Source organism: Charadrius vociferus, unplaced genomic scaffold (assembly GCF_000708025.1).
Source record: "Charadrius vociferus isolate BGI_N301 unplaced genomic scaffold, ASM70802v2 scaffold134, whole genome shotgun sequence".
Lineage (NCBI taxonomy): Eukaryota > Metazoa > Chordata > Aves > Charadriiformes > Charadriidae > Charadrius > Charadrius vociferus.
The window spans coordinates 698,365-714,024 of NW_009648333.1; the positions used below are offsets into that span (position 1 = coordinate 698,365).

At 42.7% G+C, this 15,660-nt stretch overlaps 1 protein-coding gene across 1 annotated transcript; it reads left to right on the plus strand.

Annotated features, from left to right (window-relative positions):
* The first annotated feature begins 367 nt into the window (after positions 1-367).
* On the plus strand, positions 368-6,215 carry CHRNA9 (cholinergic receptor, nicotinic, alpha 9 (neuronal)). The gene is made up of 5 exons (XM_009885001.1): positions 368-437; positions 1,519-1,664; positions 2,448-2,602; positions 3,284-3,816; positions 5,659-6,215. Exons 1-5 carry the CDS (start codon positions 368-370, stop codon positions 6,213-6,215), a joined length of 1,461 nt encoding a protein of 486 aa, XP_009883303.1.
* The last annotated feature ends 9,445 nt before the right edge of the window (positions 6,216-15,660 follow it).

A 15,660-nucleotide genomic window follows, 5' to 3' on the forward strand; every position in this document is an offset into this window, starting at 1 on the left:
AACTCTAAAAGGGCTTTTCATAAATTGGACAAAATCTTACATTTGTAATTAAAAAAAAATGCAATGGAATACAATTTTCCTACTGATATCCCATCCGTTTGTCTTCTCTCTCAGCATTAGCTTCAGAGCAGGCAGCTCTCAAGTTACAGATCGAGGGAGGGTGATCAGAGCCGCAGGCAGTGGTAGGGACAAAACCATCCATTGCTCTAGGACAGCTGCTGAGGGAGGACCGAGTTGCTTCTAGCAGCTCATCAGTGCCTCAGCATCTTCATGTTGCTGTGCAACTTAATTTTTTTGGTTGTTATTTTTTGATATTGATAAACATTTTTTGTGCCCTTCGGGGAACAGTTTTATTTAAGGTCCTGAAATGAAGAGAAATAGCCTGTCATCCTTTTACGTGTCTCTGTGGTTGCTGTTCACAGCAGTGATACTTCAAGGTGAGCATACTGCTTGATAACTAAATGTTGCATTAAGGTTTGTTTTGCTCGGACAGGAACTGGTGTCCTGATGTGTCCTACACGGCGGAGCTCTGAAGTCTTTCATCTGCTTTGTTTTACTTTGTCTCACTGCGTAGGCAAAATGAATGATTATGTACATACAGAACTTAAATGCTCTTTGTGAAGCTTTGATTTGTTAGGATTTCTTTTTAATCAGAAAGGTTTGCTTTGAACTCTAGTTAGTCCAAGGAAGTCACTGTGAGTCACCTGAGAGTGATGTACTCCAAAGCACTTGCTTCCTACACAGTGCCAGCTGGCATTTGCACAAGTCTTGAGTGTTACTGTCCTTGCCCTTTGCTTGCAGTAACGTGTGAATCTATCTAAAGGTAACACAGACATCGCCTAGAGAAACTGTGAGGCATGGAAGTGTGGAACAGCAAAAGTCTTGGTTAAAATCTAAAGTTTCAGTAGATTATCCTTACGTGACTAAGTCTGGATAGCAAGAAGCATCTCCAAAGACATGGTTTGGGGAAGATGTTAGTCCAAGGATGTGTTCATACATCATGCAGTTGCCAGTTTGTGAGGAAAAACAGCTCAGGCTTTTTCCAAGTGGTAGTTAAAAACCAAAAGGGGTAAATTCTGAAAGTAGCATGAATCATGATGCATTTAGGGAGGTAACTCAAGTCATTAGCCTGAAGTCAAACCTGCTCCCAGACTTTGCTTCTAATTTTAGCATGGCAGATGTGTGACTGTAAGTCAATCTGTGTGCCTATGAAAAAGATCAGTAAAATAAAGGTAATAATAAATAAATTATATTTACCTTCAAAAAAGGTAATCTCTGGATGCAGAGGGTTGGTTTTTTTCAGTGGGCTAGAAAAGCTAGACTTAGCTATTCATTTACTACAGGTGAATGTTGTCCTTGTATAAATAGCTTCAGGTTTACTTCTGTTTCCACACTAAATGATGTCTCCAGCATGTGAATACAGTTATAGCAAATACTACTTGAAGGTGTAGAAAAAGGTTGTCTTCTGCTACTGCTGAGTGCTTAATCTGATGTACTAAACAAATCTGTGTTATCTAGCTGTAGAGTCAGCCAAAGGAAAATACGCCCACATGCTGTTTAATGAACTGTTTGAAAACTACTCAAATGCTTTAAGACCAGTGGAAGACACAGATAAAGTACTGAATGTCACCCTTCAGATCACATTGTCCCAAATTAAAGACATGGTGAGTAAGAGTACAGTTCTCTTTTTCTAAAGATGTGCAGAAATGTACTAGCTGTAAACCTTTTGCTTGGAGTAGAAAAAGCAACTTGTTTTGTTGTGACCACCTCAGTAATGCTTCTTCACGAGGGTCACATTCTCCAGTTCTTTATAGATTCTTGTCTGATTGCGACGCTAAGACTTCCATTATAAGTCTGCAAACTTATAGCTGCTAAATTGTTGACTTCTTTTGTAATTGTGTTGGCATCACACCCTCCAGGCAACTTTTGCTGACTTCTAAATAGAAAAAGCAAATGCTTTTTCTAAGATGCAGTTAATTTCTACATAAACTCCCAGTTTTAACCTTCAGTAAATTTTAAAATAAATTTCTTTCAGCCAGATATACTTTTAAGGGAAAAGAAAATTTGTCTGGAAGGAAAACGGAAAATCACTTTTGTGGCTTCTAAATTACAACTTCAAGGCCTGACCAAGCTTTTAGAGAATTTGTTAGACTGAATCTGTTAGCTGTTTTTTGTATCCTGAAGCTTGCAAAAGGAAATTTTTAAGATACTGGGAGCCTTAGACAACTGTTATTAAAGCTAAGGGAGTGTGCAGGGGGGGAGAAGGTTTGGACAAAAAGTCCAAATAAATAACCTCCCTGTATGGTATATGGGCATATCCAGCTGTCTGAGAAGTAATTTTGTGGCCTGTTTTGGGCACTACTTTGAGGCCATACAACAAATGCCATCTGCATCTAGGATGTGCTTTTGTCACCTTCAGCTAGAAATATTTCTACATTTTTATGCAGGATGAAAGGAACCAAATTTTGTCAGCTTACTTATGGATTCGACAAAGCTGGTATGATGCATACCTCAAATGGGACAAAGATAAATATGATGGGTTGGATTCTATCAGGATTCCAAGCGATTTGGTTTGGAGACCAGATATTGTCCTGTATAACAAGTGAGTGTGGCTGGAGAAAAATCAGCTTGAATATTTGTCTGAGGGAGGGAGGGGGTTGAAGGAGGAATTGACCCACAGACTCTGAATTTGTATCACTTTACCCTACCTTAGCAAGTGGTTGGTTTATTGTCTTAACATTTGTTGTTGATCATCTAAATATTTTGCAATAAAGCCATAAATAGGGTTTGGCCATTGATTATGCTACACAGCAAAGCTGTTCTGAATTTTGTTGCACTGGGAATTGAATACCCTGGCAGGCTGAGTGCTTTCTGCTGAGGCTGCTGAAGAGCCCTGGAAGACTGTGTGTCCACAAAAAGGTGGTATGTGAAGGCTGCACTCCTTCACTGCTCTCCCAGGCCAGAAGTGACCAACAGATTATTTTCATCTTTGAATGGATTCTCTTCCTACTGTACCCTGTTTGAGGTCAAGTTTGAAGAAGCTATGGCCAACAAATACAACATAATTTAGCAGCACTGACGTTTGGTATTAATGGGCACTGATACCTGTAAATAATAGTTAACAGTAAATTCCTAATAAAATTCAGTATAAATAAATAATATGATTTCAGAAGCATGCTTTTAATGGTGTGAAGCAAAAGACTTCCACCCCCTCACCCCTTGTCCCAGCCCACACATTAAGTTCTTGCCTGTTGATCTTGACTGTTACTTTTCTGTCTTTTAGGGCTGATGATGACTTTTCAGAACCAGTGAATACTAATGTTGTGTTGAGATATGATGGAAAAATCACTTGGGATGCACCTGCTATCACAAAGAGCTCATGTGTAGTGGATGTATCTTATTTTCCTTTTGACAGCCAGCAGTGCAACCTTACATTTGGGTCCTGGACCTATAATGGTAATCAGGTAGACATCATCAATTCTCTTGACAGTGGTGACCTCTCTGACTTCATAGAAGATGTGGAATGGGAGATTCATGGTATGCCAGCAGTTAAGAATGTTATCACTTATGGCTGCTGCTCTGAGCCTTATCCAGATGTGACCTTCACACTGATTTTGAAAAGGAAGTCTTCATTCTACATATTTAATCTGTTGCTGCCTTGCATCTTGATCTCTTTCCTGGCCCCACTGGGATTCTATCTCCCTGCAGACTCTGGGGAAAAAGTGTCTCTGGGTGTTACGGTTCTGCTTGCTCTGACTGTGTTTCAGCTGATGGTTGCAGAGATCATGCCTCCCTCCGAAAACGTACCTTTGATAGGTGAGCTTTACGCACTTTGTCTTTCAACATGGCTTATTAATAGCAGGGCTGTATGTCAGGGAGACCATATGTAATTTGTGGTTTCTGGGAAGATAAAGGTGCTGTATTTTTAAAATATAGTGAAATACTTAAAATGCGCATGGAATTTACCTGCTTTGGCAAGGGGGGTTGGACTAGATGATCTCCGAAGGTCCCTTCCAACCCCAACCATTCTGTGACAGGTATGCTGAAGCTTTTAAAAGTTATTTTGTGTTTATTTTAAATTATATATTACCTAGCTATTTCTATTTATTAAATATAGTTAGAAATTTAGAACTATATACTGTAATAAAACTAGTAATGGAAAACAATTTTAGAACCAGCCTACAAAGTGTAAGCAAGACCTGTACACACAAGAGCAGACTGTTTCAAGACATGTTTCCTCTCAGATGCAGATGGTTGGGTGGCCTGGCTGGGACACTCAGGGTTGACTTAATTTAATATCCAGCAATTGTCACATCGAATTGTAATGCCTGGCAGTCCATTATGCTGAATTTTAATTCGTGTCTGAGAGTTCAGAAGAGCTGATGTGTCGTGAAAAGTGTGGTGTTCAGCACTGTCCTGTCTGCCTTCTGCCAGGCCCCTCCTGCTCCTGGCTGATCGATCCCTTGCAGCAGGAGGCTGCCCAGCTGCCCTAGTGGGGTTTATGGAGGATTAGGAACACAGTTGTCTTCACGTTGGCTTCCAGCTTTAAGATAATTCAGATCTCATTTTTATTCTCATTATTACTGTGTGTATGAAAAGTACATGGCTTACTGAGACCAGAAACTGGTCAATGAATAGGAAAGTTAATGCATTTCCCACACCAGCAGCAACTATTCCTGCCCAGAACATGGGCTTGCTGTACTGGAGTGCCTTCCCTACCCTCCTATCACACAGTCTGAATTAAGGAGCCAGGACCTAGCCTCAGTCTGCTTTCTCTGTTGCTTCACTATCCTTTCCAACCCCCTTGAAAACATCCCGGGATCACATCCCGCTTGCCTGTGGCGCATCCTGTGCCATCGATGCCAGCCCTTGCTTTTCCCGCAGAGGCTGCTTGGCAGCAGAGTGGGGCCTGGAGCTGCTTCTTTGCCCCGGCACAAGCCAGGGTAGGTTGGCTGCTCAGCTGTGCTCTTCGGTTGTCAAAAGCAGTGGCTGAGGGGCACAGCTTGCACTCACTGTATTTGCTGTCTGTTCCCAGCTAGAGCAGGCTTTGTCTTGGTTTGGACTAGCCGTGCTAAAATTTGCCCAGTCTGAAGAAAATCCAGATAACAAATCTGAACAGGCAACGCCCTTCAGCTCTGCGCCTGGCCTCGGCTGGTTGTGGACACCAGCAAGGTCTGGGTCTTCACTGGTCTGTGTGAATGCAAAGGCATCCACCTGCTGGTGTTGGGTGCGTCCAACAAAGCGTTGTCACCGCTTTTGTTAATGCATCAGGAAGTGGGATTTCTAATGTGCCATGTGAAGCCATCAACACTGGGATTTTACAGACACCAGGAAAAGAGCAAGGCTCCTGATAAACACTTTTAAGCTGGTTTTGGATGGGTGTATTTTGAGAAATCAGAGGTTTTGGTTTGCAAATATTTACCATGCTAACATAATAGTCACTTAGTCATCTGATAAAACCTCATACTCTGTCATGCCTTTACTTTAATGGCTTTAATCTGTTTTTAAATGATAAATTGTGATCTGAGTATATAGAGAATCAGGATGATCTAAGAACTAGTTTTACTTGCACTTACATTTAGCACTATATTTTCACGTTATTTCTGCATTGAATTTTTGTGTGTAGCATCTTTAATACAGTTTTATTTTGTGTTCCAGGAAAGTATTACATAGCAACTATGACCATGATCACAGCTTCCACTGCATTGACAATCATTATTATGAATCTCCATCACTGTGGCTCAGAAGCAAAGCCAGTTCCACAATGGGCCAGGGTGGTTATTTTGGACTACATGTCAAAAATCTTTTTTGTTTATGATGTGGGTGAAAATTGCACAAGTCCGAAAAGAGAGAAGGAAGAAGAATGTAAGTTAGAGGGTGGTAATGGGTGTCAGAGGAGGCACAAAGAGGTAAAGAGTCACCTTTCCAATAGGAATGATAACCCTGATCTTAAGGAGAAGCTCAATGGAAATTTGAATAGAAGCTATGGAGTGCACGGTGCAAATGTTAGGGAGACTGTTAATTGCTGTTCCTGTTACAAAATGCTGATTAAAAATATTGAGTATATTGCTAATTGTGTTCGAGACCATAAAGCAAACCGGGCCAAAGGAATTGAGTGGAAAAAAGTCGCAAAAGTGATGGACAGGTTTTTCATGTGGGTTTTCTTTATCATGGTGTTTTTCATGAGTGTGCTGATCATTGGGAAAGCAGGTTAACTGAAGATGAACACATTCCTTTTGTAAATCTGAATATACTGGGTTAGCTTGTTTCGGTGGCGCTCTGGGACAGGTGCGGGTGCTTTTGAGATCTTGCATTCTGTAACAATAAACAAATTGATTCTGTAGGCTGTGACAAGCGTGTTGAGACATTGCTTGGCTGAGGGCTTCGTTAGTGACTGTCTTTGCCTTTTGGTAGGGGAGCACAGCCCTGATGAGGCTGCTGGCTGCTGCTGCTCTGTGCCCCATCTTGATGGGTGGTGACCATGACTTTGGGCTAAATGGGGTGGAGCATTGCAGGGACAGGAGCACTGTATTCACAGGGCTGCACCTTGTAACTTGACCAGCCTTTTGTCTCCCCTAGAAAAAAAAAGTATATTTGTGACATGGTGGCAATTCCTGGAAGTCATCCCTTCAGGGCACTGCCTTTTTTCCTTTTTTTTTTTTGCTCGTCTTCCTAACTTGCCTTTTTGTTACAGCTCTTTCTGATCACTGTTCCTATCATTTCATAGGCTCTACATGTCTCTCTGTGCATTTCACTTGTAATACCATTGAGCTTACTGAATATGATGATTACCTTGATCTTCCTCTTTATCGCTTCCTGCTGCTGAATATTACCCTATTGTCACCACAGCTCCAGGAAGCTGATTCCCAGGGCTTGTTCCTCAGCAAGTGGGAGGGCCAATTTTCCATTCTCTTTCTCTTGAACCTAATAATAGGAAGAACTCCTGTCCTTCCTAGATGTCTCATTCCCCTGGGCATTTGTGCAAGATGGGCCTTTAAATGCCACTTGAGACTGCTGAAATAGGAGGTTGTGACTTTTGTCTCTGCTCATTTTATTGACCTTCAGCAATGTTCACCCCATGTGTCACTTGTTCACTCTTGCATCCTCTTTAATACTTTAAATTTTAAAGTGTTTACAGGAATGCTAAGGCTACTCTGTGCATTACTTAGCACAAAAGCATGATCTTACAGGCTCGTTTAAGTAGTGCCATAATCAACACTCCTTGCTCAACACCTTATTACTTATTATGTGTATGTGAATGTGTTTGTTGCTGACAACACCAAAACCCCCTTTTCTGTGTGTTAATTTCTGTTAACCCTCTCATACTAATGGTGCTCTGGAAGACATCTTATGTAGTAAAGTGAGAAGCGAGTACCCCAGGCATGCCTGTGGCAGATAAATTGCTTTTACAAAGCACCCTGAACTTTGAAACCATGATATTCTAGATGCAGTGGGAGAAGCAGAATGACACTGTAATGGATCCCAGTCAAAAGTTCATGTGATAAAACTAATTTTCATAATTGTTGCAGTTAATAAGAGCATACCTGTGGAGCTGTAACTTAAGAGCAAGGAGTCAAAATGACAAAGTGATGCAGTTGTTATGCCCAAATTTATTGGAAGAAAGGGAATTGTTATTACTATTATTATGATGTAAATGATGCATTGACTTGCTAATGGCAGGTTTTCTTTTGTGTGGAATAATTAATGCTGTAAGCTTATCTGGATTCTCATACATAATGCAAGTCTGAAAGTCCAGGCTCTAATGTAAAGCTAAACTGGGTGGCTAGCCAAGAATAAACTCAGCATGTGGAAAAAGTTTCAAGTGTGTTCCCTGTATATTACCAGTTCCCAGTCAAGCAGAGTAAGTTTGAATAGCTCCTTTAGAAGACAAGCTGTACAGTTTCACTGTGCAGAAAAATGGTTGCGCCCGTTTGCCATGGAGTTCAGGGTTTGGCACTTACACTGCCTGTTTGAGGAAATAGATTTTTTTGTTGTTGTTGTGGAAAAAAATGTTGCCCCAAAAGCTGAGGGAGCAAAGTATTTGAAGATAAGGTAAAATATTCAGAACATGGGTCTTTGGTGTGGAAAACTGATGACCGAGGGTTTGTCTAAGACTTATGGGTGGCATAAAGAATGTAGAGAGTTACTGTTCACTGTCTCTTCCCATATAGGAACTGGGTACACCAAATATACGTGGTGTGTGATAGGGGAGGAGTTTGTACAATGCGTGAGAAGGCTGAGGAACTCCTTGCAACAGGATTTGTGAATGCTGAAATATTGTATGGATTTAAAGAGTTGGGGAAAAACATGGAAGAAAAATATATTGCCATACTACTAATACAGTCATGAAGTGTTGAAAGGTGGAGCAATATTTTAGGGATTCATGACTGCATGTTCTGCTTCAGTGCTCTTCATCCCACTGGTGGCACCCATTGGCAGCAGCTTCCAGGTTTAGACAGGCCTTTAGTCTGACTCAGAATACCTTTCTTAGAAATTCGGATTGTGCCCATGCCATTTTGCTCAAAACAAACTGCTGCAGTTGCTGGGTTCCCATGTGTAAGAAAAAGCTTGCAGCCATAGTTGGATCATGAGCCTTTTTATTGTGCTGGTGCTCTTCAGTATGCTGCATGCTTGGATGATTATGTTGAAATCGTACTTTGCACTTCCCTAGCATGTTTTGTGTGAAGATGTGATAGCACTAAAGAATTCTCTTCCTTACAAGAATATGATTTGAAAATTATTCCTAGCTATTTCAATTTATTAACCATTACATTTGCTTTTTCATTATTTTGTTATCCTTTCTTTGGATCACCAGGTATTCTCAAGTGTTTCTCGTTCTTTATTTAAATATGGTGAATGTTGTTCTTGCTCTTGTAACAAACACTTTTCTGGTTTTAGTTCATATGAGTCCTGGATTCAATAAAGAATTTGAGCAGCAGATGGTGGGTGTTGGTAGAAGTTGGTACCTGAATTGTTACTGTGAAGCCTCATGCTAGGATCCTCAGAGTCACATCTTTGGACTTGATCATTTTCCAGGGTAGAAACATAATGTGATGCTGCAGGGCCGTGCTTCTAGTGACGAGGCTGACCCAAGGTCCATGCCAGGGCTAGCTGGTTTAAAGCTAGCTCAGGACCTTCTAATTAAACTGCAGGGGCTGTAGTTTGTGTCCCTCCAAGGTCTTATGTTTAGTTTGTATATCTCTGTATTTAGCTATTGCAGTAAGGAAAAACCTGCTCTAAATCAACCAAGTGTGTTAGCGGTCAGAACTGTATGTGGCAACCCTAGTGCTGAGTGGAGACAGGAAGGTTTAATCTAATTCTGTCTGTCCTGGTCTCTTCCTCTTCCCTTTGTGTGTCTCCTGCTTAGACCTAGTAATCTTTCAGAAAGATTAAATCCAGAGATGATGTATGACTATGATTACAGTAACAGAAAAATAACTTTACGCTCTTGTCTGAGTAACTCTGTGGGCTTAACATGAAGGTGGAGGGGTGACTTTATATTTACTGAGGAGGACAATGATGCTGTAAAAATACTGTTTGAGGTCTGCGTGCTGCAGAGGCCTTTCAGGAATGAGCTGACAGCTTTTTTTGTTACCGTCTCTTGGCAGAGAGATCACCTCTCCCATATTGTATTGAGTCATTGCAGTGTTAAAATGAGGAGAAATGTAAGCTATCTCCTGTGATGCCTTCACTGTGCTCTCTTCCGCGAGCAGAATACCAGAACTGAAGATGAAGTGTCATGAGATATTGGGGTGTTGAGTTTCTAATAGCGCAGGAAGGTAGAAGATGCTCTTAGCTACCCCAGGAAATCAATTTCTGTTTGTGGCAATTGCAGCTTGAGAATTCAGGCTAAACCCAAAAGGATCATGCTGGACAGTAAATGACATCTTGAAATAGAGAAGTGGGTTTCCCCATGTTTCAGCTATCTGCATGTTTCGTCCTCTGGTTAACAAAGCTTTGTTCTCTGATCCTGCCAGAAGTATGGGAAGTGTCTGAGAGTTGTTTCTCAAGAAGTGCAGGAGTGTGGCAAGAATCCTGATTGTGCATCTCTGTCCCAGTTTGAGAAACGGAAGACCTGTAATGAGATTGTTTAGGAGATGGGGAGAAGGAGAGTGTGAGGTGAGAGGGAATTCCTTTCATTCTGTTTATAAAACGGGGAAGAATCCATCTTTTCTTCGTAGAAACTTCTATTACTCGTTGAAGAAAAGAATACATAAACTCTTGTTTTCATTCTTAAAATATTTTCATCAGTGACAGGATATAGGACCAAAGGTGGCCTCTGGAGATTGTGTGCAACCACCTCCTTTGTACATGCAAGCAGAGTGAGTGAGCTAGAGCTCTATTAAAGGAGGGAGAGCAAGCTGAACATCTCTTTTCTCACTGTTTCTGAAGTTCACTAAAAAGGAGATATCTTTCCTCTTTGTTAGAGACAAGTCCAGCTGTGTGGAACGGACAAGAGGTAGCAGAGGATTTTGCATCTAGTTTGTGTTGTGCTAATTAGAGCTTCACTGTCTCCAGACACCTTTTAAGAACTGCATTCTGCAAGGTGGCAGTGAACAATACTGTTTTTACTGTTTTTACCTGGACTTGTGCGAAGCATTTAACGCTGTCCCACACAGTGTGCTGGTCTCGAAATTGGAAAGACATGGATTTGACCGATGGACCACTGGGTGGATGAGTCTCACTCAAAGAGTTGTGGCCAATGGCTCCTTGTCCAAGTGGTGAGCAGTGACAAGTGGTGTTCCTCAGGGGTGAGTACTGGGACCGGTACTATTTAACAACTTTGTTGGCAACGTGGATGTTGGGATTGAGTGCACCCTCAGCAAGTTTGCTGATGACACCAAGCTGGGTGGAGCAGTTGATACCTTGGAGGGAAGGGACGTCAGAGGGACCTGGACAGGCTTGACAGGTGGGCCTGTGCAAACCTCATGAAGTTCAACAAGGGCAAGTGCGAGGTCCTGCACATGGGTCGGGGCAACCCCATGCACAAATACAGGCTGGGTGGAGAATGGATTGAAAACAGCCCTGAGGAGATGGACCTGGGAGTGTTGCTTGATGAGAAGCTCAACATGAGCTGGCAATGTGCGCTCACCGCCCACAAGGCCAACTGTATTTTGAGCCCTCCTTTGGACCCGCTCCTTTGGTTTGATGAATGCACTGGTTTCAGTCAATCTGAATGCAATGACAGAGCTGGCAAAGGAAGAATGGACTAAAGAATAACACGGTTTTTAAAACTGCTTAAACCTAAACCAGATTATTGTAGGCAGAGTGTTTCAGTGAATAAAATGAGTAAATTGGGATTCACTGGGTATTTGCTTACTATGTGTCACCACTGACAGATAACTTTGATTAACAGTGGTCTTAAATATTGTACAACACTGTATTCTGTTTGCTTGTGAATTCTTCATTAGTATGCTTAAGAACATGCTAGCAGGAAATTTTTGAGCCAATAGAATGTAAACAAATAAAGAACGACACTGATTAGTGCATGCATTTGTATGGTTCTGTTGTTAGTGTGCCATAGGTAAGTAATAGATCTGGCTCTTTTATTCATGTTGTATTTTCAGTTCTAGCTGAATGCTACCAGTCTGCTTACCACGTTGCAGTGGCAGGAGTGCCTTTTGTTACTGTCGCAAAAATGGACTCTAACAATAAAGTTAAATGGTAATGTCATCTGGACTAGCCACCAGAAGCTAGAAAAGCCCTTCACAGATAAAGCATTTGGCTAGAATGTGGGATCCATGTTCAACTGTGATGAAAATGGTGTGACCTTCATATGGCAAAGTTGCTTAGAGGATGGAAGCAGACACATCTTTGTTGCAAAATAATGCTACATGGTGCTCCATCTTAACATGAGAAGGAACTTCTTTACTTTGAGGGTAGTGGAGCCCTGGAACAGACTGCCCAGAGAGGTGGTGGAGTCTCCCACTCTGGAGACATTCAAAGCCCGCCTGGACGCTGTCCTGTGCAACCTGCTGTAGGTGACCCTGCTCTGGCAGGGGGGTTGGACTAGATGATCTCCAGAGGTCCCTTCCAACCCTAACGATTCTGTGATTCTGTGTTTGCAAAATGAGAATGATAAAAGAGAGGGGGAAAAACTAATTAAAAATGTGGTGAAAGATGTAAAATTATAGAGACTATCGTTCAGGCCCTGTGAGTTCACTAGAGCATGTTCTTGCTGTGGTATAGCTACTTCCATTTCATGTCCCATTCACTGGCCAGTCTGTGTCCAGGGGTGGACTGCCACCAAGTCAAAGGCAGCTCCTACCCTGGGGCTGTATTGCAGCGGTGGGTCTGTTCTGGGGTAAGGGCTACTGGTTCGGTCAGGGGCAAGGGTGCTAGCTTGCCCAGAGTCCTTGCTAGTAAACTAGTCCCACCTCACCCCTCTGCTCAGTTCACAAAGGTAAGTGTCTGGTGGCCCTCAGGGTAAAGATTATCACCTGTGTGGTCTGGAAGGTTGGCTTTCTCTGGGCTATTTTGTAGTTGTAAGTTTCTTCTGGCTCCCATGTATGTTCAAATCCTGTTCTGTCCAGCTCACTTGCTTTCTCACAGGAAGTTGATAGATGTGCTTCTGACACGGTTCAGAGCAGTTTAAATGTATTGTCGTGTCCTGCGGGTTGTCCCCACTTTTGTTCAGTGTGTTAATACTCTAGGTGACTGCCAATAAGGTATCTGTGGTGAGTGAAACTTGTGTTGCTTTTATTCTGGTGGCATAGCTGGAAACAGAATGGCGATCATGAGGCAACCTCTTTTGTCATAGCTAAAGGATGGGAATTTTTCACAAAGTCTTAACACTAATGTCACAAACCCAAGGGTAAACTGGACCCTCACCCCCTTGCACTGAACCAGTAGTGTAGTGCAAGTGAGCTCAGGGGTCTGGTGCTCAGATATGGGCAAAACTTAGTCACCTTCAGGTACGCTGCCTTAGTTCTGCTTTTGAATGCCATGTTCACTACCCTCCGGAGGTTGTTTGAACTGTACCAAAGAGCGTTTCTGAACATCATGGTTCCAAGTGGGGTGGGCTGGGTGACAAGTGCACCCTTGAGCTGCAGGAATTCTCAGCAAGGGCTTCAAGCCATCAAGTTTTGTGTTGCTAGGAGCATTACACTGGGACCCTTAGATCCTGAGGCATCAGCAGCAATCCAGCCTGGAGGTCCTGCCCCCAGGGAAGGGGAAGAGAGGAGTGAAGGGTGGTGGTGAGAATGAGTCCAGGGCCCCATTGTCTCTGCTTTGAAAGTCAGCACCTTGCAAAAGCTCCACCTGTGGAGACAGTTCCTCACCTAAATCCTGAGACCTCTAGAGGTCATACAAGTGCTGTTCTAGTTGCCTGGGTGCTTCAAGGTAGGGCTTCTAGGCAATTTTTTAATGGTTAAAAAAAAAAAAGCTTCTCTTTAAATACTCTGTTTTCTCCAAGAGGCAACAAGTGATATAGGCTTGGTGCCCTGTTAGCGTGGTCTGGGTAAATGAAGAATTGTACCTCATGAGCAAGTGCAAAGACTGCTGTTCTGAAAAGCTGTTTCATGGCTTCCTCAGAAGCTGCTTTAGTTTAGAGTGTGATCTGGGGGCTAATAATCTTATGAACAGAAGTGATTTGAGGTAGTCCATTAGTCCTCAAAGTACTGCAGATTGAAGGCTTCATAAGCAGTGGAGACATAGTGCTGAGACCAAGAGAAAATGCCTGCTGAAGGCATTGCGCACTACAGCAGGAGGAACTTGAGCCCTTAGTCAGGTCAGTAGACATGTTAACTTAGGGTTTCTGACCAACTTCAAATGACAGACCTTGTGCAAATGGCTTTCTTCCATTGATCTCGCTCTTCTCCGAGTTGCGTCTGGGTTCTTCAGCCCTTTTACTCCTCTAGTCCTTATATTCTCTTCTGAGAGTAGAAAGAATCCTGTTAAGCCCTACACCATGACCATACCCACTATAAGAAACAACTTTAGCATCGTGGTACTGCTCCTTGTGTCCCACAAATGTGTCTCCCCATGTTCAGTAGCCACAGAGCTTGACTGGATAGGGCAACACCCCTGACATGGAAGAGAGGGATCATTTACTCTCATGGTTACTTTACAGCTAGTCTACCTTGCTCACTGCAAACACAATATTCGCGTTAAAGTGGGTCCTCTCTGCATATGAGACTGTCTCTACAGCCAACTAGATTGAGGAGGGGGAAATCACTGAGGCAGTTTCATAGGTGGCTTTCACTTCAAAACGTGGACACATTGGTAAACGCAATTTGTAACACTTCTGAAGAAGGCAGAAGAAAGTGTTCTGACTGGTTCATTTCAACCCTGCACTTGTTCCTGGAGACAATGGTCATTCTCAAAATGCCAACTTATACTTCCACTGTCACATCAGACTGCAGTCCCCTGCAGGATTCCTGGAGTGTGGAGACTGTGCAACTCATGAGATAACGGATGGAATAAGACTGTGCTGGAGGTAATTTAGTCCAGTTCAAGTGATGCACAGCACTTAAATTGCAGCCTGGTCCTTGCCTATGGTCTAACCTTCCCCCAGGACACTGTTTCCATTCTAACCTCCTTCTGCTTCTTGGAGGTGGTCCTCCTGAGCCCAGCTAGGTGGGTGACTGCTTCCCCTTCCCTCTCCATCCTAGAGGTACTTGCACCTGAAGCTCTCCCTGCATGTGGCAGAGGGGAGGAGGCAATGTTGCTGAGAAGGCAGAATGGCTGTAGGCACTACCAGACCCTGTCATCGATCTGGGTCTATTTGCTTGAATGGTAATATGGTCAGTTTGGGGAGTAGGACTTCACTTTGTGTAGCAACAAAACACAAGTTGTCATTCATTTCCATTGCACTGCAGTTGTGACTGTTACATTGCTATTTTGTAGCATGTATTTTCTTTTAAAAAATAACAAACACAAACCCCAGCCGGAAAAAGAATGTAATTATTTAACCACATTTGTATGAGTATTGGCTTAAATCCATTAAAGACATCAAGCCCTGCTTGTAGTGAAGGAGCATGGGACAATTACCGATATCAGAAATTCCTGTCCGTATGGGACATCTGAAGAGTTCTAAGTGGTGAGCTCAAAAAGAAAGAAGCCGTGCAGGGTTGCAGTGGGACCTAAAATTGCAGGTTTTACACATGGATGATGGGGCTTTATCACAGACCAGGGAGAGCAAATGGGCAGATTTGCAGTGGTTAGGCATCTAGTTTCATTGAGATACTTTATGATGTCAAAATGAGAGCACATTGTAGCTCTGGGCCATTGTTGTGCTGCTGATGGTCTCACTGTTGTGATTGCACCCTATGTTTTTCTTGTAGGATGTGTGACTAAATTGCTGTAGATGGCGGTGAATATAAGATACAACAGAGCAGTACTGTTTGTTTTTTTTTCCATTGCCTGATATGTTTAGTGGGGATGCTTAGCTAGGCCCAGTGTGTATTGTTAGTGATTTCCCTATTCCTTCTACTTACTACTGTAGCTTTTTTCCAAAATAAAGCATTTCTTGACAAGTTTAGAAACGGCACTTGTAGAAATAGAGTATACTGCTAGAATAACTGCTGTGATGAAGCTCTGGATCTCACCTAGGCTGCTGGCACCTGCGGGTGCTTTGTGCCCTGAGAGCAGGACCACCGCTTTGGAGGTGTCCCAAAGGTGTGTTAGGCTTACCTACACCTCTGCAGTTCTCAGGTGTTG

What these genes read in the sequence shown, in the direction of transcription:
- CHRNA9 (XM_009885001.1), top strand. Translation starts at nt 368, where the DNA reads ATGAAGAGAAATAGCCTGTCATCCTTTTACGTGTCTCTGTGGTTGCTG. An exon ending in CACAGCAGTGATACTTCAAG is followed by an intron (nt 438 to 1,518) that starts GTGAGCATACTG and finishes TGTGTTATCTAG; the next exon opens with CTGTAGAGTCAGCCAAAGGA. An exon ending in CGAAAACGTACCTTTGATAG is followed by an intron (nt 3,817 to 5,658) that starts GTGAGCTTTACG and finishes TTTGTGTTCCAG; the next exon opens with GAAAGTATTACATAGCAACT.